Here is a 27,055-nt window from a genome sequence, read left to right on the forward strand (position 1 = left end):
GCATTAATCGCGACAGATTTGGCTCCGCCCGCGGACTCGGCGGCTACGACCTTTATTTGTCGGAAAAGGCGGGCTCTTACGGCGCAAGACTCCTACCCTTCCTCTTCGGCGGCGCTGCGCTGGGCGCCGTGACCAATCACAGGCCACGTCGTGCCGCCGCAGCCAATCGGAAAAGCCGGGCATTAAGACGAGCCTTTGACGGCCCCTCCCTCTGGGCTTGAGGGCGCTTCGTGGGTTTGGTGTTTGTGGCCTCGTTTTCGTCCTGTGTCAGCTCCGGTGGTTACATCCGATACCATCGGGCTCTTGTGAGGCCGAGCGTGAAAATGCGGAGCGAAGAGGCAAGAGCGAAACCGAGGCGAATCCAGGGGCACGCGGATAGGGCCCGGGCGCGAACGCAGAAGCGCCCGGAGGAGGAGGGGGGAGAAGCGCAGCGCCCTGGAGATGCGGAGACGGAATCGGGCCCCCACGTCAGCGACCCCCGAGAGGCGGAGCGTCTCCCTGCGATCCATTAGGTAGTGGCTTGATGTGGAGGTAGTGGAGGAGCTGCGGGTGTGCCTGGCCCGAGATCGGGGACCCGGAGGAGCTCGAATGACAGTGCGGTGGGGACACGTCGGCTTCACTTCAACGACCCCTTCTCCGGAGACCCTTCGCCCCTCTTGGGGGGTGACGGAAGCCGGGTAAGGCCCTTGGGGCCTGGTGTGGTGGGGACTCGGCCGCACTACGGAAGGGCAGGAGGGAGGGGACGGTGAACCGGCGGCTGGGATGGGGGGTACCGCGGATGGCTCGAGGGCGCGAAGGCCTTGGAGCGAGGTCTCGTGCGTCGTGGGGAGGGTGTGAGGCTGCGGTGCTCACCCCAGACCCGAAGTGGGGCGTCGTTCACGTCGGGTCCGAGGGCTGAGCCTACTGTGTGCCTTCTTCCTGCTGGACGTTGCAGTCGCGTTAGGGAAACAGAAATGCTTGTGCTTTTTATTCAGTTTATTTTCATTTCTTTCTGCAGCAGGCGAGAGTGATTGCCAATTTCCAGGCCAGGTTGCTGCTTTCCCCCTTTTTCTTTGCTTAGTCCAGGTTCCAGCCAAAAAGGTATTACTCGCATCTGCTTTTCCATTACAACATTCTCCTATCTTGTTTGAGCGAAATGAACAGCTTTTGTATATATATATCTTTTGAAGTCACGTGGCCTAAGGATAGTTCTGAATTTGGGGAAAATTGATCCAAATCCAAATTGTGCAAAGGGTAGGACCTGGATTTAATTCACCTTCAGTTTGTTAGACTCTTAGGAATTTTTCTAGTACTCAACCAATTAAGACCCCAAATAAGGCTAAGTAGAGATAAATAACAGTTTTCTATTATCTTTTTTTTTTTTTTAAGATTTTAATTATTTATTTGATAGATCACAAGTAGACCCGGGTGGGGGGGGGGGGCTCGATCCCAGGACCCTGAGACCATTACTTGAGCCAAAGGCAGAGGCTTTAACACTGAGACACCCAGGGGCCCCAGTTTTCTACTTAAGGAAAAAAATTTTGCCTCCGTTTTTTGGGTAACCTTTTTACTGAGATAAACCTCATATACCGTACAATTAACCTACGTAAAATGTGTACAGTTCAGTACAGTTTAGTATATTCATGAGTTGAGCAACCATCACCACGGTCAGTTTTAGAACATTTTTATAACCACCCTCCTTCCCCAAAAAAGAAAACCCGTTCTCATTAACATTCACTTCCTCTGGCTCCCCTACCCTCAGTTATTGGAAACCACTGATTTTTTTGGTATTGATTTGCCTATACTGCAGATGTCATGTGAATGGAATCCGAAACTTAATATATGGTCTTCTGTGAGTGATTTCCTTTCACTTAGATTGTGTGTGTGTGTGTGTGTGTGTGTGTGTGTGTGTGTGTGTGTGTTTAAAGATATTATTCATTTATTTGACAGAGATCACAACTAGGCAGAGAGGCAGGCGGGGGTGCGGGGGACAGGCTCCCTGCTGAGCAGAGAGCCCGATGTGGGGCTAGATCCCAGGATCCCAAAATCGTGACCTGAGCTGAAGGCAGAGGCTCAACCCACTGAGCCACCCAGGCGCCTCTTGCTTAGGATGTTGTTAAGGTGCATCCGTGTTGAACAGTACTTCGTTTTTTTTTTTAATTGCCAAAAGATGTTCCAGTGTATGGATATACTGCTGTGATTGTATTTATCCATTCATCACTTAAACACATGGGTGGTTTCCGTTGTGGGGGTTGTTAGGATAATTCTGCTGTGAACATTAGTGTACAAGTTGGTGTTGGGACATATGTCTTCATGCTGAGTACATATCTCAGGGTGGAATTGCTGGGTCATATGCTGACTTACGTTTTAACTCTTGGGGAAATGCCAAACTTTTTCCAAAGTGGCTGGACTATTTTACATTCCTTCCTCCATGTTCTTGTGAGTGTGAAGTGGTACTTCATTGTGGTAGTTGCCCAATTTTTAAGGACTTGGGGTTTGTAGGGAACCTGCTAGACGATGCTCCTTGAGTGTAGAAACAATGTCTAAGGTGAATTTGTCTTTACAGTCTCTGACACGCAAATAGATAATGTGTGTTTCTTCTGTAACATCGTATATGTTCGTGAAAAATACCGCCTGTTCAGAAAAATCGTGCATCTGAAAGAAGCCAAACTTACGGGGAAAAAAGAAGGTTAGCATTGACTACTCAAAATCTGTGCAATTTGATAATCTCTGAAATAGTGATCAGTACCTGGGGAAGTGCTCCTGTGCCCTCCTCCCGTCCCCTCAAAGGTAATTTAAGTGGAGACTGCTGTAGGTTATATTAGAACAGAAGAACGAGCCTGGTGGATGCTAGACATTGCAGAAAGGAAGTGGAGCTCTGAGTTACAGCGGGCTGCTGGATGGTAGAACCTGTTGAGCGCCGGAGGGCAGGTGGAGGCTCTCATTTTTTACTAATTTAGAGTTGAAAGTACCCCTGCTGCCAATTCAGCATCACAGTCTGGAAGAAAAGAGGGCTTTGCTTTCTGCTTAATTGGATTTCAGATGTTGTGGCTGTTCTAGGAAAGATAAAACTGTGACACTCATGTTATTCTGAAGGCATTCTTTTTTTTTTTAAAGATTTTATTTATTTATTTGACAGAGAGAGATCACAAGTAGATGGAGAGGCAGGCAGAGAGAGAGAGAGAGAGAGAGGGAAGCAGGCTCCCTGCTGAGCAGAGAGCCCGTCGCGGGACTCGATCCCAGGACCCTGAGATCATGACCTGAGCCGAAGGCAGCGGCTTAACCCACTGAGCCACCCAGGCGCCCCTCTGAAGGCATTCTTGTAATTACTAATTACAAACGAGTTACTGAAAACTACAGTGCTGCAAAACAGATTTACTTGAATGGTGTAGACTGATTAAAAATTCACTTTATGGGAACCATGCGGGGTCACTGCCCTAGGTATTCTTTTTTTTTTTTTTTTAAAGATTTTATTTATTTATTTGACAGACAGAGATCACAAGTAGGCAGAGAGGCAGGCAGAGAGAGAGGAAGGGAAGCAGGCTCCCCGCTGAGCAGAGAGCCCGACGCGGGACTCGATCCCAGGACCCTGAGATCATGACCCGAGCCGAAGGCAGCGGCTTAACCCACTGAGCCACCCAGGCGCCCTGCCCTAGGTATTCTTAATGTACTTCTTCTGGATAGGGAAATGTGCAGTCCTTCGTAAATGCGTAATTCTTCTTGAGTTGTATTTATGTGCTTTATATTTAGTTGTAACTTTTACATTTTTGTTGCTATTTTACTGGTGACATTGAGGTTCTCAGTTTGATCATTTTATTATCTTTGCTTCCTTCAATAACTTCATATCCAGTGATTAAACCTTTTCACTGCTGTTCACATAATGAACTGTTGTGATTATTGGATATGTAAATGAGGATATGTAAGCTGTTTTAAAGATGTTACTGCAAAAGGCATTGACCATTTATGCAACGTAATTTAAAAGAAAATACTTCTTTTCAGGAATTAACATTCTTGGAGATGTTGGAAAAACATTCCTGGGCCTTGCAAGATTATTACTCCATATATACAGGGGAGGTAGCATATCGGTATGTATCTTTGTTTTATTTATTTATTTGTTTATTAAGATTTTATTTATTTATTTAACAGAGGGATAATGAGAGAGGGAATACAAACAGGGGGAGTGGGAGAGGGAGAAGCAGGCTTCCCACCGAGCAGGGAGCCCGACGCAGGGGGATGCAGGGGGCTCGATCCCAGGACTCTCGATCATAACCCGAGCTAAAGGCAGACACTTAACGACTGCTATCTGTTTTAAATAAACGCCCCTTCTGTTTTAAATGTACTAAGTGTTCCTGGAACAATAGTACTGAGTACTACTGAGTTGGAAATAGAGGATTGTCCAAGGAAAGATTTTATGAAGGCTTTGGTAAAATATAATTTCCTGTCACAGAATCTCATTGATTCGGTAGCTTGGGGGGAAAATAACAGCTAATGGTTATTGAACCATTACATGTCAGGCATTGTGCTAAGCATTTTGTACACACAGTTTTGGTTTTTATAAACACTGTTTCTCACAAACATGAAACCAGATAGACTCTTTTTTTTTTTTTTAATTTGGGGGAGGAGCTGCTAGAGAATGCTCCTGGATTATAGAAGGAAAAGCCCACCGCCCCCATTCCTCCTGCAGAGGGAGAAGCAGACGTGCTGCTAAGCAAGGAGCCTGGAGGCGGAGCTCAATCCCACGACTGAGATCCCGAAGGCAAAGGCTTTTTTTTTTTTTTTTTAAATGTTCACATTCATTTTATTTATTTTTTTAAAGATTTTTTATTTATTTACTGGACAGAGAGAGAGAGAGTGATCACAAGTAGACAGGGAAGCAGGGTCCCCGCTGAGCAGGGACCCTTATGCGGGGCTCGAACCCAGGACCCTGGGATCATGACCTGAGCCGAAGGCAGAGGCCTTAACCTGAAGGCAAAGGCGTAATGAACTGAACCACCTAAGTACCTTGAAAGCAAATAGACTTTTTGCTTTCTAGGACTGGTATCTTCCTTATTAAACATCTACCCTTTTGTCAGATTCTTAACTAGTTCTAGAACCCTTAATGCTCTCATATATTAAAACGTATTTCTAGTTAACGGACACTGTTGCAGAATTTTTCATCTTTTCAGTTCAGAGAGCCTTGGGGTTTTGAAATTACTGGTGGCCAACTATAAAAAACTGTTCTAAATCTGATCCTTTCCCCAAGGGTTCTGGGATTGAGCCCCTTGTTGGGCTACCCGCTCACTGGGAAGTCTGCTTCTCCCTCTTCCCCTGCTCCTGCTCTCTCTCCTTCTCACACTTTTCTCTCCTGTGTGCTCTTTCTCTAATAAGTAAATAAAATAAAATAAAAGATTTTATATTTGAGAGAGAAAGCATGTAAGCAGGTGGCAGGAAGTGGGGGAGGCAGAGGGAGAGGAAGAACTGAGCAGGGAGCCCAACACAGGGCTCCGTCCCAGGACCCCAAGATCATGACCCAGGCCCAAATCAAGAGTTGGCCACCCAGGTACCCCCTACATTTTACTTTTTGAATATGGACTGTGGTCTTCTGTATTAATTATTTATTGCTATGTAAAAATTATCCAAAACTTAGTAATTTACAACAGCAAATGCTTATCTTATAGCGGAGAGTGGAGAGATGTCAGTTTCTTGATTCTCATTTGGCAAGTCTCAGTTCCTTGATGGCTCTTGGCTAAAGACTTCAGTTCTTCACCGTGTGAACATAGGCTGCCTGAGTATCCCCACAACATATCAGCTGGCTTCCACCAGAGGCAGTGATCTAAGAGAAATGCCAAGACAACATGTAGGTGGGCACATACAGGGATGTGAATACCAAGGGTTGGGGAATGTTGGGGATCCTCCTGGAGGTTGACTGCTACACCTGCCTCTTTTTTTTTAAATTGCTTCAGTTTATTGAGTCAAGAGTTTAGTATTTGATCCTCAGGTCAGATAATTAGAAGTATGAGAGTCTGGATCCCAATGAGCGCTCTCTTTTCTAAGGTGCACAGTTTCTTGCTGGTGAATATATCAGTTCCATAAATGATGCTATAGTCCTTTTCGAAGTTTTCTAGGGAGTGTATAAGAAAGCTCATTTTATAGCTAGAATACTCTACCTTGATCATATATATTTTTTGGACCCATTTCCCCTTTCCCGGTTCTTCTAGGTGGAGGTGGTTGGAGAAGCTGGAGGTAGACTGTATATAGAAGTACCTGTGCTATTTTGCTTGCGGTGCACACTGACTTGGTGGAAATTCGTGTTTCAAGTTTTTCAAGGAATGTAGTCCACAAATACTTAAAGGCACTTATTCAAATATTTGACATAGGATGGAATGAAGGTACAAATATGCTACAGCAGCTTTAAAGCAATTTGTCCTTTTCCTCAAAAGCTAGATATTTATCCACTATGGTGAGTATGCTTTTCTTTCTTTTCTAAGTAGGCTTCACGCTGGGCCTTGATCCCAGGACCTTGAGATCAAGACCTGAGCTGAGAGATCAAGAGTCAGACACTTAAACCGACTGAACTACCCAGGCGCCCCATACTTCCTTTCTTTCTGTTGCTCTGCTCCCTCCATGGTCTTCTGTCCCTCTTAATGAGCAAAATACGGACTTTACCAAGCAATCAGAATCCCCATTATTGGTAGAATTCTAATTAGGGCTCAAGATTTTAATCTTTTGAGCCTTTTCCCTTTATCACTGCTTAAAAGTTGTTAGGAGGGACAGTTCTCCCCCTTTTCCTTTAAAGCTCACATGCTTCTAATGATTGGAGATATTGTCAAATAACAAAAAGCATTACATATAAAGATGTAACCAGTTTTGGAATGTATTTGTATTAAGCTATGATTATCCTTTCCTTGGCAAGCTTAATGTTGAGAATATATTTCTGAGTTAGCATAAGGTAATCTATGCAAAGTAGGTAAATAACACCCTTGAAATTATCTTTGGTGTGAGTTTTTTCCCCAATCATAGTAAAATTGGAGGTCTTAACCTGTTTATGAGAATTCAAATTTATAGAAATGTGCATTTATTATGTGTTCTTTAAAAGGGGCTAAATCATGAAAACCTTATGAGTAAAGCTTAAGCTGAAAATAGGAAAAAAATACAAATGTCCAATGATTAAACTTTTTCCACTGCTGTTCACATCATGATTTGTTGTGATTAATGTATGTGGATGAGGACATAATGGAAAAAGAAAATCGTAGTGGAGGAAGAAAAGTATAGATGGGATGTAGTTTCTGTGTGTTGAATTACTTATTAATGTTTTCCCTTTTAGGAGTGAAATTGAAGGGTGTTTTTCTTAACATTTTGTCAGATTCATCTGATAAATGTGAACGTTTATATAGAAGGTAAGAGGTTTATTAATTTGGTAATTTTGACAAAAGAACAAAATAAGGTATCAGGTAACAGTGGATATTTGAGCATAATGTGGGTATCATACTCAAATTTTTTTCCTTATTTCATCTTTGAAAAATAATACAATTTTCTAGTCAGTAGATTAGATTCAGGATTGGCAATTGGGTGACTGGGATCAGGACTTTTAACCTTCATGATCATCTTTTCTCAAAAATAATAATGGAAGTCAGCCCCTGAAATTCTTTTATTTTTTTATTTATTTATTTAGACAGAGTTCACAAGTAGGCAGAGAGGCAGGCAGAGAGAGGAAGGGAAGCAGCCTCCCTGCTGAGCAGAGAGCCGGTTGTGGGGTTCGATCCCAGGACCCTGAGATCATGACCTGAGCCGAAGGCAGAGGCTTTAACCCACTGAGCCACCCAGGCGCCCCAGCCCCTGAAATTCTTGGAGATTATATATTGCAGGGTTTAAATTTGCTGAACTTTTGGATGTTCTATAAATATTCTTGGATATGCTAATGAATGAACATCCTGTAATTTAAGCTTTATTCAAGAAAAATAGGTAGTCAAAAGCTGGAAATCTCAAATCTAATACCAGATTAATCTGTCAGGCATGTTGTCTTGGTGTGTTTCAAATCCGAGAAATAGAAAGATATAAAGGAGAAGAATGTTCGCAAATACTCAAAGTTGATTTACATGCATTTTCTATTTTTACAGACCTAAAAGTTGATGAAAAACTTTTTGTTTATTTGCCTTAATGAAAAGATGTACAAAATAAGTGTATTCAGAAACAAAACTAAAACCTTGATGAGATGGATGCTGTTACAGGAGTAAACATGGTGTCTGCTGAATGGTACGGAATAAGTTGTAAACACACACAGTCTGGTGCCTATGATGACTGTAAAGTTACACAGTCTGGACAACAGTAGATTTGTCCAGAACTTTACACTTTTGCAAACCTCAACATTATTGAAATGAGGGAGGGGGCCTAAATTCTCAAAAGGATGTCTTTGGACTGTCTGCAAACACTAATATGAAGATTTATATATTACATTGTCTCCAAACATTTTTCTAGCTCCAGTGAGTAATTCAGTCTGGAACTAACATTCCTTTGTGAAAACCTTCAGTTTTTTATTTTGATCTAGGGTTATGTTTGGCTAATAGTTAAATTGGTTTAAAAGTTGACTATTTTGTGAACTAATATAAGTTTTTCTTTTTAGATACAGGTAGTCTTTGCACCGTTCCAATATACATGAAGATCAGTTTTTACAGTTAAGTAACACCAATTCCCCTACAACATGGTTGAAATTTCAGTTACTACAATAATAACCAAATTGTTGCATAAGCTTTTCTGAAGCTCTTTATTCCACAAATGATTATATATATAAAAGATGGTCAGTAACCACTTATAATCACTTCTTTCAGAAGTCTGTTGGTCAGTGATCATTGAACACTGAACATCTATCAGTTCACAAAGAGGAAAGCATGTAGTTGTGTTGCCTGTTTCCCAGTGATAAACTCCCCAACATTTTGCAAAAATGGACCATCTAAAGAGGGAATTGGTCAACAAAGATGACAGGGCAGCAAAGAGACAAAAATTGGTAACACTGGAAGTGACATTGGATGTCATTAGAAGATTGGAAAATGGTGACAGCAGAGTGAAGAAGAGAGCTGGGCTGACATGAGCCTGTAGTACGAACCATCTTTTAACAGTTCAGTGAAACAAGAACTTTTAGGTAGAGTTGCTTCAACATGTTTTAGCTTAAATTGTACTAGGAACAGAAAGCCATGTATGGTCGAAATGGAGTGTTTACTTCTACTTTCAACTGAGGGCTCTAATAAATAATCCCAAGCACTTTGGCTAGCATTCAAGCCAAAGTGTTGAGGTTAGTTGCTGCACTGAAGGAAAATGGTAGCTAAAAGGAGACTGAAAAAAACATTTTACTGTCCATACAGGCTGGTTCCATTGCTTCCAGAGTCGGCATGAATTGATTAACCTTCTGCTGTCTGGCGAAGCTGCAAGCTCAGATAAGGTTGCTACTGTGAAATTTGCACCATTATTCCAAGAGTCACAGGCAGTCCTTTGCCCAGTATAAGACTACTGTGTTTAAAAAAAAAAAAAAAAGACTACTGTGTGAAAACTTCACAGGGTTTAGCTGTAATATAAAGGGAGTTCTTAGAAGATAGTTGACCGCGGGAATGTTGACACTCCTACCATTCAAGCAGCAGTTCTAGATACCCAACCGGAAGAATTTAGTGAAGGTGAACATCGTAATAAAGGAGAAAAGCATTTGTGTGTTGTAAAGGAAGAATACGTTTCAGAGCAAGTGATGTGGGTGAAAAAACCACATTAAAGGAGCTCTCAGATATTTCATGACATTGAATGCGTAAGGAATTAAATTTTAGAAGCCGATCCAAACTCAAAAGAGTATGACTGTTTGCCAAGGTGTAGAGAAGATGCTTGCTCCATATTGTAAATTACATGAGAAAGCAAGCACTGTTCAAACTCCTCCTGAGACTTTCCTATAAATAAAATGCTATAATTTTCAGTGTTTGTTTTCAGTACTTTATATTTATAACCAACATCAAGAAAGTTTATGATGTTTGGATAAATCTTAGGTTATAGAACAATCAAGATTATTAATCCTATAGATTGACTGCCTTGCAGTTTTAGTTTCGCAGTCCACAGGAGAACTCCCTGCATTTAAAAGAGCTAGGAACTCTGTATTTAACCAGATACAGATTAAGCCTAGAAACAAATATACTTTACCTTTATCATTATCAGTTATAATCAACATTTTTCATACTGCCTTTGTATGCTACTATGTTGAGGCTATTAAATTATAATTCTGTATGTCTCATACTTTTATTTTGAATGTTGATGTGCTTTAGGTAAAATCCTCTAATGGAATAGGTGTTGCAAAGTTTTCTTGTAAAGGGCCATACAGTAAATACTTCAGGCTTTGCAGACTGTTACGGTTTCTGTAGCATGAAAAGCACCACTGACAACACGCGAATCATTGAACGTGGCTATGTTCCAGTCATGAGACTTACTTCATCAAGGGCCTTGTGTACCTCACAGCCTACAAAAGGGGGTGGGGAGCAGGGAGCTTTATAGCTCAACTTGTGCAGTAGGAACATGTACGTTAAATGATACCAAAGAATGTAACCACTGCTTGAATCACTGGGTTTTAGTAAAGCTGTTCAAATGAACCCTCTCTCCATGCCAGTGTGCAATTCCAGGTAGTAGGGAGTTTGGTATTTCCTGTTGACTCCAATGATGGGCCCCCTTTAAAGTCGTATTTTTTTTTTTTTTTTTAAGTCTAATTTTTTACAGGCTCCTCTAGATAAACGCAGCTATGGGCAAAACTGGCGTTGTAGAACACCAGAAGTCAGCTACTGTAACCTAAGTAATCCGTTTAATCTGTTTGTGTCCTAGAAAAAGAAAACTCGGCTTTTCAAATTAAAAGGGTGTTCCAAAGAGTGCAGGGGGGGTGCAAAACCCCTGCTCTCCAGTACTTAGAAGTGGAGGCGCTTTAGAGAAGGCTTGAGGAGACCTGGTTCGGTCCGGGTTCTGACCGCCTACTAAGTGCTTTTCTTCTGGTTTTACTTCCTTTGAACTGCAAACGACACGCGCAGCACGTTCCTGGTGCCAGGGCCTGCGGCGAACCTCACGTCTCCAACGGCACCGTGCGGTGCTAACCGGCCCGCCTGACCCCTCCGCGCCCCTTCGGAGTAACAGGGTAGCGTGTCTGTCACGTCAGCAAGCACAGGCAGAGGGAGCAGCAGACTCCTGCTGCGCCGCGAGCCCGACTGGGGTCCGCCCCGGGGACCGCGACCTGAGCCATGCACGCGCCCTCACAGCCGACTCTGACCAGGCCGTTCGGTTTGAAGGAAGTTCTCAAAGGCGATACCCAGAACCAACCGTGACATCCTAAAAAGCCAGTCACACTCGTTCCGGCCGTTAGGGCCTGTAGCCCGACCTCTAGAGGCGTGACTCGGCCGGCGCTGCGGTGTCGCCGGGCTGCGCTCGTCCCCCGGCACTAACGCTATGTGGCGTCCCTGCGGGCCTCCGCCGCTCTCCGAAGAGACAGCTCCTCCCCGCAGCTCACCGCATCCTCGCCCCGCACGCCGCCGCTCACAGCCGGTCGCCAGGCCCGCAGGCCCGCAGGCCGCCGCCACCCTCACGCGCACCCGGACTGAGCCTCCGCCCGCCGCCGCTCCCGGAAGTGACGCGGCGGGCCGCGCGCCGGAGTGGGCGGGGCGAGGCGTCGCTCCCGGAAGCGTCGGCAGGCGGCGGGGAGGGGCTGCGGCTGCCACGTTGGAGCGGAACGTGGAGGTGGCCCTGGGGCGGGAGGAGGGGCGGCGGCGAAGGCTGGGAGAGTCCGACGGGCGTCGCGCGGACACGGGAGCCGGTCGCTGAGGGTCCCCGCCAGGTGTGTCCGTCTCTCTCCCCAACCCCCGGCCTTCGCCGGCCTTCGGGCCTTGCGGTAGAGCACAGGCGAGGGCGGGGAGCGCGGCGTCTGTCCCCACCGGTCCCCGCCAGCCTGCGGCCCGGTCTGTGGTGGCGAAGCGCCCCTGCTCCTCGTTTCTGGCCCGTCGGGACATCGCCTGGCGTCACGACTGCCTCGGGAATCGCGGCGATCCACATCCGCCGGCGTTTCCACTGCGGAGCGGGCTCCCCCCTGGGGCTTCGACGGGGTGTCCTGCCGGGGCGGGCACCTGGGGTCTGGGTTAGACGCCCGCACACCCTCGGGCACAGAGAGGTGCGGGCCCCAGGGGGAGGGAAGGGAGCGAGCCCCGGGATCCCTTGGGTTGACTTTGTGAGGATTTGTTCGTGGCTGAAGTGCTGCCGGGCTTGAAGGCTCGCGGTGGCGAACCGCCGGCGGCTGTCACTGAGCCGGGACCGGACCGCCTCACGGGTGGTCGCCGGTCTCCGCCTGCGCCTGGCGGAAAGCCGCTGAGTGCTGTCGGGCTTCCTCGGCAGTTATCCCGAGGAGAGAGTCAACTGCAGGGTAGGGTACAGCGAGCCAGAGGGTGGCAGGGGCGTGTGGGCGCCGCGAACTTCGCGGGGAGCGCAGGCGGCGGGTTCGACGTCGGTCCCCGCGGTGGCGGCGACGGGCTGCGGTGGTCTCCTCGGCCGTCTCTTCCGGCCGTGGGTCCTGCGGTTTGGCGGTCTTTGTCGCCGCTCGGAACTGCGTCCGGTCGAGAGGGAGGGGCCGGGCCTTCACCACCCGCCCCCGGTCTTCTGTGCTGACGGGTTGTGGGGGCCGAAGTCCGCTCGGTTTCCGTGCTTCCCCCGGGCTCTCTGGGACCGCCCCGGGAAGGTCCGCAGGCCCCAAGAACTGGAGATAACTGAGTGGTTTTGCAGTTGTGAAGTCGCGTTACAGAAGTGACTTCGGAAATGCGAGATCGGAATGGATTTGGAGTTCTACTGCTTGGTTTTAGATAAGCAGGTTCTTTTGGAAACGAATAACGTAATAACAAAGATATTTGTAACTGTAAAGAGCAGTGCCCCTTAACTTTATGAAATTCCACTCCTCTTTTAGGGTCTGTTGAAGGCGTTGGACGACCTTCCTAGAAAAATGCGCGCGCGCACACACACAGAATTTTCTACGTAATTTCATGAGGTTTACAGATGCCAAGTTAAAAATTCTTATCAAGTGATATTATTAAATCGATTTTTACAGTGTTTTTAGAAATGTGTCATTCTTAGGTTAATTTCAGCTCAAAAGATTATTTATTAGATTCTGGGTAAGTATGACAGATCTTTGATTTGGTTTGGTTGAATGAGATGTGTCTAGAACGTTGATAACACTAAGTAAATCCTCTAGAACAAATGTGCCCATCCGTAATAAGGCATTTGCCCACACAGATGGGCAAATACAGTGTTTTTACCAAACACAGTGCCAGGTAGGGATTGTTTGAGAGTAAGAGTTTCCTTTTTTTTTTTTTTTTTTTTTTTTTTACCTCTTCCAGTTTTTACTTTCTGAGGTACAAGTCATCTCTGTATGTAGCAGTGTAAGTTTAGTATTTTTTTAGACAGTAATACTGTTGGGTTTTAGTACTGCTTTACAGAATTATCAATTAGAAAATGAAAAGAAAGAAAAAAGCTTCCACTTAATTACATGCATTTAGCTACATACATGTTGTGGGGAGAAACTTGGATGAAGAAATGAGTTCTAGTCTGGGACATACATTTTCTTCAGTAGATGTATTCTTTTCTTTGAAAGATTTATTTATTAGAGAAAGAGTGAGTGTGCACACACACATGCGTGTGCGAGCAGTGGGGGAGGCGCAGAGAGAGAAGGAGAGAGAGAATCCCAAGCTGATTCCCCACTCAACGTGGAGCCCGAGTGGGGCTTGATCTCAAGCGATCAAGACCTGAGCCAAAACCAAGAGCCAAAGGCTGAACTGACTGAGCCACCCAGGTGCCCCCTCAGTAAATGTATTCTTGAAGATTCATTGAGATTAACATTTTAAATTGTGCCTTTTGCAATAGCTGACATTACAAGCATGTAATTACTGTGTGCCAGGCACTGTTCTCAGCTCTCTATGTAATGCCTCATTTAATTCTCACAGCCCTTCTTTTTTTCTTTAAGATTTTATTTATTTATTTGAGACAGAGTGAGAGCTAGAGAGCAAGAGAGTGATAGAGCATGAGCACACACACGAGGAGGGAGAGTGATAGAGCATGAGCACACACACGAGGAGGGAGAAGCAGACTCCCAGCTGAGCAGGGAGCCTGATTCAGAGCTTGATCCCAGGACCCTGGGATCATGACCGACCAGAGCTGAAAGTGGACACTCAGCCGACTGAGCCACCCAGGCGCCCTTCACAGCAGCCCTTCTGTATGTACTTTTATTATACCTATTTTACCATGTGTGTAGCCAAGACTCACAGAGAGCATGTGAGAGCTTGGACACGGAGCTGGAACTTGAACTGAGGGTATGGCTCCAGGCGTCATATCCTAAATTGCTGTGCCATTGATACTGTCTTGCAGATGACATATGTGAACAGGCCACTGTCCTCACAGTTTCTTTTTGTATTATCAGAATGATTTTGTTCTGTGTAAAATAATCTCGAATGAAATACGTCTGCATAATGTGAATTCTAACCACATATGATATTGAAAAAAATTACACAAAGCTTTGGAAGCATGTCCCACTTGGGAAGTACACATGGTTTAATCTAAGCATTCTTTAGATTTTCAAGAAAATTAGTTACAACTAAATCATTTTTAAGAGAAGGAAATATGCAGGTGGTATTTCCATAGTATTTTTAGTGTTTTGAGAATGATTGCAATGGATAATGTTATGGTTCTCTTTAATTAGATTCAGACCGCAAAAGGCAATTTGAGGCCGTTGTTGTAGTGATTAAAAAAAAAAAAAAACCCCACAAAAATAGCTGGTATTGAAACCTTGTATTCAGTACAAGTTAATAAATGCTGCCCCATCTAGTGGAACACCTAGTGCTACAGACAAGAAATAGACTTTTTTATAAGTGTTTTGAATTCCCACTTAACCATTTTATGTACTTGTGAATGTCTTTCTTTTTCAGTAAATGTTACACATTAACTAAGTGTTCATGAATTAGGTAACCCTTGTTGTACCTTTGCTCTTAGACATACTGTAGTTATGTTCCGTGGGTTTTTTTTTTATATATATAGCTGTTCTGTTTTCATTTTTAGAAATTATTTTAAAATATCTTCCAAAAATCCCTTTTTTCCTCTAATGATACTTTCTCCTATTTTTTAAGTAAGAAAAGTTAGTTATTAAAGCCATTTTTCCCTTTAAACACTTAAGAATTTAAAAATTAAATGTTTCACTTGAAGTAATTTTTCCAGCTCGTCTTTTTGTATTTCCATAAGTATAAACATTCAAAGTCAAACAAGCAGAACTCTTTATGTACCTCATCCTGTACTAAGCAATTTTGATTCCAAAAAGGGGCAATATTTGATTGAAAAAATTATTTACCTAGTTAATGAAACAAGATGACATATGAAACATTTGGTTAAAAAGGCAATGGGAAAATATGTAATAGAATGTTATAAAGTTTTATTAAGGTAGAGTAAGACACTTTATTATAAAATACTTGAAGTGGTACAGTTAAAAGATTATTTTGGTCATTGTGGATTGAATCATTAGGTTACTTTTCATGAAGGAACTGGGACTTGAAGGAGCTGGGACTTAACAATTGGCTGAGAGGAAGAGAGCATTTCATTTATAGAAAATAGGCCTCTTTTTCATTCTTAGAAAATTGAGATTTTTCCCCTTTTTTCAGAATAGTCTTAGGAAACTAGATGTGTAGTTTTCTTGATTAATCTTTGATTGTAATAATTTTGAAAAGTAGTTAGCATATTAAAACCCATGCTAAGCTATGTGCTAGGCACTGTGTTTGGCCCTACATAAAATACAGCATCTCAGGGTGCCTGTGTGGCTCAATCATTAAGCATCTGCCTTGACTCAGGTCATGATCCCAGGGTCCTGGGTTCAGCCCTCATCAGGCTCCCAACTCAATGGGAGGCCTGCTTCTCCCTCTCCTACTCTGCTTTCTTATATTCTCTCTCTAGCTGTCTCTCTGTCAAATAAATAAAATCTTTTAAAAAAAATTTAAAAAATGAATAAAAAATAAAAATACATTATCTCATTTAAACTTCACAACATCCCATGAGGTAGTCACTCTTTTACAAATGGGGCTCAGGGAGGTTAAACAGTGTGTTCAAGGTGTCCTAAGTAGCAGACCCAATATTCAGATCGAGCTTTGACTCCAGAGGCTCTACTGCTTTTAACCACAAGATTCAACCTCCTCAATCCACTTTGCCTAACCTAGTACAGTTTCTTCTGCTCTTTTCTTTTTTTGAAGATTTTATTTATTTATTTGAGAGATAGAGCACGAGCAGGAGGAGGGGCAGAGGGAGAGGGAGAAGCAGACTCCCTGCGGGTGAAGCTCCATCCCAGGATCCTAGGATCACGACCTGAGCGGAAGCAGATGCTTACCCAACCAAACCACCCAGAGGGGCCATTTCTTCTCTTAATGTCCTCATGCATTCTAGCTGCTTTGTTATTATTTCTTCTAAATGTTAGTATGTCTTTTGTGATTAAAATTGAATACCTGAATTTGTTGGGGTAACAAGTAAGAGTGCGGACTCTGGAAGTAAACTTCTGAGTTCAGATCTTGGCTATACCCCTTGCTAGCACATACAAATTATTTAATATTTCTGTGCCTTTATTTTTATTATCTGTAAAATGCTCTCCAAGTATAAATAATTTGAACATGTAAGGCCTAGGTCATATTGTTAGTCTAAGGCCCTCTTAGGGAAACTATTGGAACATGAACTTCATCTCTAGAGATGAGTAAGAAAGCCAGCAAAAGTACTTTTGGAGAGCATTATATATATATAACTATAGACCTGAGACTAAAATGAAAGTGGGAATAAGGAAGAAAGAATAATATCTGTATGTTAAATATCTGATAATGTAGGAATTGGTTATAAAACTTTATAAAAGATTAAGAGAAGTGGGAAGTAAAAAAAAAATTGGTGGTAAAATAATTTTATGGATCACCTCATCTGTAATGACTGGGATATCCTTTAAAGCTGACAAATCAGTTGGTAGAAGTATAAACATATTCAACAGTACAAAGGTAAACACTAAGAAAGATAATACTATTGACTATAACTGTGTAGTACAAGAAGGGAAGTAAGATTTATGTGAACTACTTTCATTGGTGCTTACAGTAATTACTGTGCAAAGAAATAGAGGATTAATGGGTACTAAATAAAATTATCTGCATTTATAAAGATAGAACCAGAAATACATATTAGAACAAAAATACAAGTCATACTAATTATTAGAAAAATTATAAATACACAAATAGGGACAATAGGGAAAGTTTTTTAATTATAAAACCAAATAAAATAGCAAAATAATGTAGAACTAAGAACAACCATATCTGTCAAATCACGAGAAACTTTTATATTGGTAAATTCTATGTGGTCTCACTAGCTAATATATTAAAAAATTTTCACATTGGATCACCAGGCAAAATCTAATTCTATTTGTTTATGTATTTATTTTGCTGTATTTAAGGCAGCCAGTGAAAAAGTGGTTCAAAAGTTGAAAAGGGCAAATATATATACATAAAGGCACATAAAAAGTAAGCTAAGGTGTTGTTCTTAATATGAAACAAAGTGGAATTCAGGCCCAAAGGCTTCCTTAAGATGAAGAAGAATACAAAGTTAAGATGTGTATTTGACAGTGAACATTTAACATTATGAATATCTGTCAACCAAGTAACTATGTATTAAATACAAAGTAACTTTCAAAAAGCAACTTTCAGGAGGTACCAGGAAAAATAGGCATAAATGCATTAGGAGTAAGTGACTTTTAATTCAGTATTTTTGGTTCAGGGCAGATTAAATGGAGAAACAATAAGACTGTAGATGACCTAAACAATTTAGTCAATGGGGTAGATTTAATATATATGGAACTTGACCCTGAAAACAGTGTACCCCTTCTTTTTAGATCTCATTTGCAAAAACTTCTCTATAGTTCCCAAAGAAAACTTCAATACATTTTAGAAAGGAGAAATAGCATTAAAATCACAGTGCACTTGCATACTAAGTTCAAACAACTCTTGGATTAATGGAGAATACAAATGAAAATTATACAGTATACTGATGACCATAGTGATGAGAACACTAGAAATATATGGAGTCTGGCTAAAATAATTCTCAGAAGAAGTGCAAAGCTTTAAATACTTACATCAATAAAGAATAAATAATAAAAATGAGTGGGTTAAACGATTAACTCAGAAAGTTAGAAAAAGATCTAAGTAAATGAGAAGAAGGTAGAAGGAAGGAATTAATAAAAATAAGAGAGAGGCGCCTCGGTGGCTCAGTCATTAAGCATCTGCCTTCCGCTCAGGTCATGATCCCAGGGTCTTGGGATGGAGTCCACATTGGGATCCCTGCTCGTCAGGAAGCCTGCTTTTCCCTCTCCCACTTCCCCTGCACGTGTTCCCTCTTTTGCTGTCTCTGTCTGTCAAGTAAATAAAATAAAGTCTTTAAAAAAAGAAAGAAGGAAAGGAAGGGAGGAATTAGAAAACAAAGCAGAATTAATTGGCTGAAAATAGACAAATCGCTAGTTAAATTAATCAATTATTTAAGAGGAGAGTGGGGGAACAAAACACAAATATATGTAATAAATAAAGACTAATAATCATAAATAGCAAAAATTTAAAGAATTGTGAGTGTCGTTCAAGTCTAAAAAATGAGAAACTCTGTAAAAAAAATTGGAGGAATGTCATAGGAAAATATAATTTATGAAAAATGACCTTGATAAAAAAAATTCAAATCAATTTCTATACAAGAAATAGAGTAAATTAGCAGAGGAGAAACTCCTCTACAAAAATCATCTGGCCCGGATGTTTCATGAGAGAATTCTGCTAAATCTTTGAAGAACCAATCATTTCAGTGCTGCTGTTGAAACTGTTGCAGAGCATAGAAGAAGATGGAAAACTACATTTTGTGGGCACCTGGGTGGCTTAGATGGTTAAGCATCCGTCTTCGGCTAAGGTCATGATCTCAGGGTCCTGGGATCAAGCCCCTGGGATCAAGGCTCCCCCCTTAGTAGGGAGTCTTCTTCTTCCTCTGCCTCTCACTTGGCTCGTGCTCTCTCGAATAAATAAAATCTTAAAAGAAAACTATATTTTTAATGAAGTGAGTATAATAATTGATATCAAAACTTGACGAAGATTCCATAAAAGAAGAAAAGTATAGATGCAATCTTCCTTACAACTCCAGAAGCAAAACTCTGTTAAACAAATGGAATCTAGCAGCACGTTACTAGAATAATACATCATGAGAAGTTTATTCAGGGTAGAAAAAGATAGTCCATATTAGGAAATCTATTAGTATAATCTGTTTTATTGATAGACCTACGAAGAAGAATCCGCGGTCATTCTGATTACCTCATGATAAACATTTGACAAAATTCAATACCCAGTCTTTTAAATAGCATTCAATAAAACAGTAATCGATGACTAATTTCCTTACATTATATACATTTATATTTGTGCATATGTGTGTGTATTTCAAAACCTGAAGTCTTGGCCCATGGTGATACAGTAGGCTTTCCCACTAAAGGAAAGAACAAGATAAGAAATCTCACTGTTATCACTAGCGCTTAATATGGTAGTACAAATGCTATTAACTTTTGTACAACAATACCAGAAAGACAGTCTATGTAATCGTTGTGGGTTGGGGGTGAGCCACATTTATGAACTAAAAGATAAAATACTTAAGAATAAACAAACCCACTGTGTCAAAAAATTTAAAGTAATACTGAAAGATAAGGCTTAAAAGACAATATGTTCTCATTGGAAAGATTCAACATTGTGTCAGTTTCTCTGTAAATTAACATAGTAACTTGATGCAGATTTGATAAAAATATTAACATTCTCTTTTTTTGGGAATTAGACAAAAACTGTTCAAAGTTTATGTAATAAACAGTGATAGCAAGGGGAATAGTGTAGGAGAGAAGCAATGGATAAGGGTTATGGGAATCATGTTCCTATAAAGCCTAAGTGTTTAAAACAGGAGAGTGCTCGGGGTGCCTGGCTGGCTCAGTCAGGAGAGCGTCTGATCTCATGTTGTGCTCGCTTTGGCAGCACATATTCTAAAATTGGAATGATCATGGGGTCGTGAGTTCAAGCCCCACATTTGGTTTAGCGATTGCTTAAATAAATAAACCTGAAAAAAAAACTGGAATGTCTAGCATGTAAATAAATAAGTGGATCTACATTCCCGGATATATTTAGGTGTATTTCTGGAATGGAAATCCAGAAATACACCTAAATATATCCGGGAATGTAGATCCTAACCTACATCCTAATACGTATAGGAATATAAACATAAATAGTAAATCCAGAAATAAACCTAAATGTAGGAACTTAGTACTTGGTAAAAGTGGTATCTTAAAATTGTAGGAAAAAGACTTTCAATAAATGCTTTCATTGTAAAAAAACAACAAAATAACAACTGAACATATATTGTATAGCAGTATGTATTCCAGGTCCTGAGTCAAAACACAAATGAAAAAAGCCACAAATGAATTTACTTAGAAGAAAAATATGGGTGAATTTTTTCATAATGTTGGCATGCAGGCAGCCTTTCTCCCTAGTCAAAATTCAGGAACCACTTTTTAGAAAGTGATGAATTTGACTATTAAAGGATGGCACATCTATACAATGGAATATTTTTCAGTGCTAAAAAGAAATGAACTATCAAGTCACAAAAAGACAGGAATTTTAAATACCTGTTGCTAAGTGAAGGAAGCCAATCTGAAAAGGCTGTGTACTATATAGTTATAACTAATATTGTGGAAAAGGCAAAACTCGGGAGAGAGTAGAGAGATCAGTGGTTGCCAGGAGGGAGGACGAGGAACAGAGGAGAGGGATAAAGAGGTGGAACACGTGTTCCCTCTTTTGCTTCTGAATGATACTCTGAGTCTGGATGGATGGATTCGGGTGGGTGAATATGTGTCATTATTCGTTTGTCAAAACCCATAGAAAACCCAAAGAACCCTGAAGTAAACCATGGACTTTGCTTGATAATGATGTGTCGGTTGGGGTTGGATTCCAGCAAATGCACTGTGGTGCAGGGTGCTTTATGGTAGGAGGGGCCGGGGTAGGGATGGGGGGGTGCTCTGTAGTTTTCACCCAGTTCTTCTGTGAACCTGAAACTGCTCTGATAAATAAAATCTGTTTTTAAAAAATAGCAATCTTGTGAAACATAAAAAGAAAAAACCCATAACCAAAGTAAAATAAAGTCTGACAACCCAATAAAAAAATAGGCAAGTAAAACAGACAAGAATAGACAGAAAAGGACAAGAGAAGGAATGACCTATAACCACATAAAAAAAGATACTCAACATTATGGCATGAGAAATTCAAATGTTAAGTACTCAGAGTAACCATTTTTCACCTATCATTGGTAAAAATCTAAAAGTGTTACTCTGATAAGGCTGGAGGGGAATGTGAAAAGGTACAGTTATCATGGAGAGCAACTTGGCAATAACCGTTAGAATTAAAATTGAATTTATCTTTAACCCAGCAGTTTTACTTCTGGAAATTTATAGCTATCCAGGCCCACGAATGAAATAACATGTACATATAGGTATTTATTTCAGCATTCTTTGTAAAAATAGCAAAAGATTAAAAACAACTCACACAGGGGTGCCTGGGTGGCTCAGTCGGTTAAGCAACTGCCTTGGGCTCAGGTTATGATCCTGGAGCTCCAGGATCAAGTCCTGCATCGGGCTTCCTGCTCACTGGGGAGTCTGCTTCTCCCTCTGACCTCTCCCCTCTCATTCTCTCTCTCCCTCTCTCAAATAAATAAGTAAAATCTTAAAAAAAAAAACAACAAAAAACCTCACATGTTCACCAGTAGTGAACTAAGTAAGTAAATGATGGTACCTCTTACAATGGAATACTGTGCCATGTCAATGTATTTATGTACAATAACAAAGTTGTTTTTTTTTTTTTTAAGGTACAGCACAGTACTTGCTGAATTTTTAGGCCAAAGTAACTTTAAAGAGAATGTATAAACTAGTGGTGTGTTCAGTTGTAGCTTGGAATGACGAGCTTCTTAAAATTTCTGCTAAATTTATCTTTAAAATCTGTAGGCTTACTATATTCTTCCCTGTAATTAGCCTTTAAAATTAATTTTTTAACTGCTCTTCATCACTTGGTAATTCTGACCCAGGAAGATGTACCTTGTTCATTGCATGCTTTCTTGTACTCTGACACGCTGTCACCTGTCCTTACCTGAAAAGTGTGTTGCATGGGAAGATCAGTCCCTCAGGTACTACCCTGTATTGTTTCTGGTTTTTTCCAGACTGATTCTTCAGTTGAAGGACTACAAGTTGTAAACAATTAAAAAAGCCCTATAGTTGTCTCAAAATAATTTAACAAGTTTTTCTTCTTTCTAATACTGAGTGTTCCCAGCAAATGATACCTAAACCAGTTTGATTTATTGGCATTTGGACTAATGAAGTAGTGGTTGGTTCAGTGTATTTCTGTGTTAAAAAATGTTTATGTTCTGTGTTACATGTTCAGTATATTTATGTGTAAAATACTCTCTTTAGGAGGATGAAGTTAAAGGAAGTAGACCGTACGGCCATGCAGGCCTGGAGCCCTGCCCAGAATCATCCCATTTACCTAGCTACAGGTAAGTTCAACAGAGAGGAAAGAGTATAAATCACGTAATTTCTTCTTTTGCACATTTGGCTTACTCATACCTGTCCTTTAAAACTTACTTCAGGGGTGCCTGGGTGGCTCAGTGGGTTAAACCTCTGCCTTCGGCTCAGGTCATGGTCCCAGGGTCCTGGGATCGAGCCCCACGTCAGGCTCTCTGCTCAGTGGGGAGCCTGCTTCCCCCTCTCTCTGCCTGCCTCTCTGCCTGCTTGTGATCTCTGTCTGTCAAATAAATAAATAAAATCTTAAAAAAAAAACCCCCAAAACTTATTTCGAGCTCCTCTCTTCTAGAAAGCTTCTCCTTCCCTAATGAAATAACTCCATCCTCCCTTTCAGCTGAGTTTAATGACCTTTCTCTGTGTTATTAGCATCTTGTTCATCATAGCGTTAGTCATGATATTGGCGCCGGGGGCTCGGTCGGTTACGTGCCTGCCTTTGGCTCAGGTCATGATCCCACGGTCCTGGGATTGAGCCCCACATGGGGTTCCCTGCTCAGCAGGGAGTCTCCTTCTGTCTCACTCTCTCTCTCTCTCTGCCCCTCCACCCCACTTACACTCTCTCTCTAAAATAAATAAATAAAATCCTTAAAAAAATCATACTACATTTACAGTGTCTTCCTCACTTCATAAAAATTAACCTTTCATTTTCATTCCTCCAGTATTAAGCACATGAGATAACATGTTAAAAAAAAAAGTTAATATCAGTTTGGATGAAGAACAATTTTGATGCTAGCATTTTTATATAAAAATAGAGTTACATCATTTATGACTATCAGCAGATAGAGTAAATCAAGAGACTATTTTTACAGAGAGTTTTTAAGTTATCTCTAGGTTTAAAGAGTTACCCGCACTATCCATTCTTACAAACATCGTCTCCAAGCCTTGTGTCAGAATTCATTGCTACAGGAATTTGAGCAATGTTCAATGGCATGCACCCTGAGATGTTAGTCACTAAGACCGCACTCATGAGTGAGATCATTGGAAAACGTGCATTTACGTTCTGTTTTGTATGGTTTTCTCTGAGTCTTTTATTTTTGCACTGTAGTTACCATAAATGTATTTTCCATAGGAACATCTGCTCAGCAGTTGGATGCAACGTTTAGTACCAGTGCTTCCCTCGAGATATTTGAATTAGACCTTTCTGACCCGTCCTTGGATATGAAGTCTTGTGCCACCTTCTCTTCTTCTCACAGGTATGAGACTGATGAATTTTAAATTCACATTATTTATCGTTGGGGTTATTATGTTGTGGTTGATGCCTACTTTGTCTATAAATACGTTGTTATTAGAAACTACAAGAATACCATCAATGACATGAAATATTTTGTGAAAAAGTATATGAGTGAGTTTCTGTGGAAGCAAAGGAAGGGTGTGTGTGTTCTGTTGACTTTTTTATTGACAACTGACGCGTAGGATGGGAAGGAGAGGCTCAATTTTCTAGTCGCTTTTTCCTCATGATACAGTAGGCATACTGTCTCTTATCTCCTTTTTCTCAGCTGTTTACCAAAAAAAGGGTAGGTATGGCTTAAAAAAGGGGTAGGTGGATGAATATGAGGGTGTTAAAAGTGATTATCTCTGAATGGTAGGTTATTTTTTCGTTGTACTTTCTGTATTTAGAAATACATATCACAGAGATTTTTGTTGACATGATTTCTGATACAGTAGGTATCTGGGTCATCTTCCCAAGTACTTAACATCCTATCATAATGCAGGAAAAGGACACTTTCATTTGAGTAGTAAAATATGCTTTATTGTCTCAGTAGTTTGGCCAGTTTTGGTGAAGAGATTGTACTCTGGCACATGGCGTCTCATGGGACCTCATATTTTTCAGAGCTCTCCTACTATGATGGGAACTCCAAATACCTTTTGTCTGTCAGTTTTCCCACTCACCACCACTCATGTCATTGTATACCTCCATGCCACCTTCATCTTTCATCTCCTAGCCAAACCATGATCTTTATTCTCCATCAGTGGGGATACTTGTCATAATAGATATCATTTTGATGTCACTTTTCCACCATTGGAATACATTACTTTTCTTAGAAAATTTTATATACCTCCTTTGGCACTTCTCCTACTTAACAGACTACTTGTCAGTGAGTACTTCTGTACTCAAATAATGTCAAAGGAAATGATTGATTAGAGCTCTGTTTTACAGATGAACTAAAAGCAGCTTAGGAAGATTCAGTAACTTGCCTAGGGTCTCACAGTTTCTAAATGGTAAAACCATTCTTAATCCCCTATCTTTTGACACACAAATCAAGTATACTTTCTGACACTATGTTACCTCTACCAGAAAGTTTTTACTCTCCAGGATTATAAAATCAAATATGCACATATGAATATAAATAAAAGCTAAAATGCCATTTCACCAAGTTGTGCACGGTTACCAGGAATAGAGGAGCAGCAGTGTTTTAGATTATTTATGAAAACACATGGAATGAAATACATAATTGTGAATGCTTTCTCTTGTCCATTTGACTTACATCAGTTATTTACTCATTTTCTCTTAAAGGTACCACAAGTTGATTTGGGGCCCTCATAAGATGGATTCCAAAGGGAATGTCTCTGGAGTTCTGATTGCAGGTGGTGAAAATGGAAATATTATTCTTTACGATCCTTCTAAAATTATAGCTGGAGACAAAGAAGTTGTGATTGCCCAAAATGACAAGCATACCGGCCCAGTAAGAGCCTTGGATGTGAATATTTTCCAGGTTAGACTTCTGATGTTTATTCATAACTCTTGAGACATGCACTGCTTATTTGAAATAGGCATACGAATCTGCTGTGCCTTAGTCTTGGAACTGAAAGCTAAAAATGTGTGCCCGTGCAGGCTGAGTGAGTGTATTTTCTTGAATAATGGAGGTTTCAGAGTTGGGATCAAGGTAAATGATGATAACTCCATGGAGGGGATCAGGCAGCACAGAATCAGTCAGTCTACTTTTGCCATCATAAGCATAACTCAATGTTAATTATATAAATATAGGTTTCAAATATCTTGAGTTAATAGAACATTAGAGCTTAACAACCGAAACATGAATATTATCTTAAGAAAGTTTAAAATAGTTATTTTTCTTATATTATAAATAAATACTTAGGGTATAGAAATACAACCTGAGCTTCATTTCCGTAGTTTATGGTGCCGGCTCTTTAGATGAGATAGTTTGGTGCTTTGTGAATGAGTTTAAACAGCAGCTGCTTGCTGGGTGGTGTCTTAGGTTATAGGCGGCTACAACCGTAGAATTCCTCTGTTTTCATAGTCATGTGTCAGTTGATGAAAGAACTTATGAGAGTGAATAATAAAAGATGAAAGCCAGTATATGAAACCCATTATCTTCCTGTACTTCGTGTCACAGGGTTACAGTCTTTTTGACCCTAAGGGTATGCAACAGAGGTAACCTAGAAGTACTGCCACCCAGAACAAGATTGAGTGGAAATGCACCAGAAAGACGTGAGGATTTAAGACGAGACTTTACTAGCCCGTATGGGTCTGACAGCAGAAGCTGGCTTTGAGGTGTCCGGAGATAGATACCATTATTTAGGATTCAGTTATTTGTCTGAAAACAGTAATTGATTTTGCCTGTTTTTTGTCTCTCTCTCACAATCAGGTCCCCTTCCTGCACAAATGATACTCCCCACATGGTTGCATGATTGTTTAACAATTCAGCCGTATAATTATTTTTTAATCTCTTGTATTTTAATATCAGTCGACACACTGTCTTCTTGGTGAAGTAGAATCTTACAATGTGCTTCTTTGAAAACCCATCGCAGTTTCAGATTATTGTCCATTGCATTTAGGAATTCATGAGTTTTGGTTCTTTAATTAAGTAGAAAAGTTGTATACCCTAAAACTGATAGAGCGTTCTATCTCTGAAGTTACTCAGAGTTCTCTTAATTATTCTTAAATGTTGTTTCATTATTAATTATTTCTTATTGCAGACTAATCTGGTAGCCTCTGGTGCTAATGAATCTGAAATCTACATTTGGGATCTCAACAACTTTGCAACACCAATGACACCAGGAGCCAAAACACAGGTATTGCATGATTCTGATGTAATCAAAAGAACCAGTTGATTCTTTAACACTTTATTTATTTCATTTTTTTTCACACAAAATATATTTGTTTAAAATCAGTGTTTAGATGTCACTGATTTTCCTTCAGTATAGCAAAGTGTTGGGAAACATGTTCTTCAAAGTGTCAGTGAGTCCTTCAACAGCAAGTATTTATTCAGTGCTAACCACCCAACACTGCTTTGATGTATTCGACATGCAGTGATGAATAAAAGAGACAAGTCTTGGATTACTTTTTAAATACAGGAATTTATATAGTATAGTATTTTATGTTGTATAGTATTTTGACAATATCTAATCTTGGAATAAAAATCATAGACTAGAAAGGAAACTTATTTTTTAAGAAGAAAACAGCTCAACCCCTTTCCT

At 40.8% G+C, this 27,055-nt stretch overlaps 1 protein-coding gene and 1 long non-coding RNA gene across 13 annotated transcripts in view; both read left to right on the forward strand.

The window, feature by feature from the left end:
• The first annotated feature begins 2 nt into the window (after positions 1–2).
• On the forward strand, positions 3–10,212 carry LOC111149092. 6 transcript variants are annotated; one of them, XR_002640742.1, is made up of 10 exons: positions 3–677; positions 998–1,080; positions 2,546–2,668; positions 3,979–4,064; positions 5,637–5,815; positions 6,177–6,418; positions 7,283–7,355; positions 8,076–8,211; positions 8,579–8,629; positions 9,315–10,212. It is a non-coding gene; the product is annotated as an uncharacterized LOC111149092 (long non-coding RNA). The 6 variants fall into 6 exon arrangements; XR_002640740.1 differs by having other exon boundaries at positions 5,637–5,819; positions 8,579–10,212; XR_002640739.1 differs by having other exon boundaries at positions 8,579–10,212.
• Positions 10,213–11,677: 1,465 nt separating this feature from the next.
• The window catches only part of LOC111148904 (SEC31 homolog A, COPII coat complex component), a 78,741-nt gene continuing 63,363 nt past the window's right edge, over positions 11,678–27,055 (forward strand). For 4 of the 7 annotated variants that reach the window (XM_022505681.1, XM_022505682.1, XM_022505686.1 and 1 more), the window contains exons 1-5: positions 11,678–11,794; positions 22,508–22,590; positions 23,685–23,808; positions 25,131–25,329; positions 26,555–26,650. In XM_022505681.1, the coding sequence (XP_022361389.1) occupies positions 22,512–22,590; positions 23,685–23,808; positions 25,131–25,329; positions 26,555–26,650 (498 nt within the window). In that variant the 5' untranslated portion in view covers positions 11,678–11,794; positions 22,508–22,511. The remainder of the gene's footprint in view (positions 11,795–22,507; positions 22,591–23,684; positions 23,809–25,130; positions 25,330–26,554; positions 26,651–27,055) is intronic. The other 3 variants (XM_022505684.1, XM_022505685.1, XM_022505687.1) reach the window with 1 other exon arrangement.

The sequence above is a fragment of the Enhydra lutris genome, unplaced genomic scaffold, assembly GCF_002288905.1.
Source record: "Enhydra lutris kenyoni isolate GAN:26980312 unplaced genomic scaffold, ASM228890v2 scaffoldscaffold21, whole genome shotgun sequence".
Taxonomy (NCBI): domain Eukaryota; kingdom Metazoa; phylum Chordata; class Mammalia; order Carnivora; family Mustelidae; genus Enhydra; species Enhydra lutris.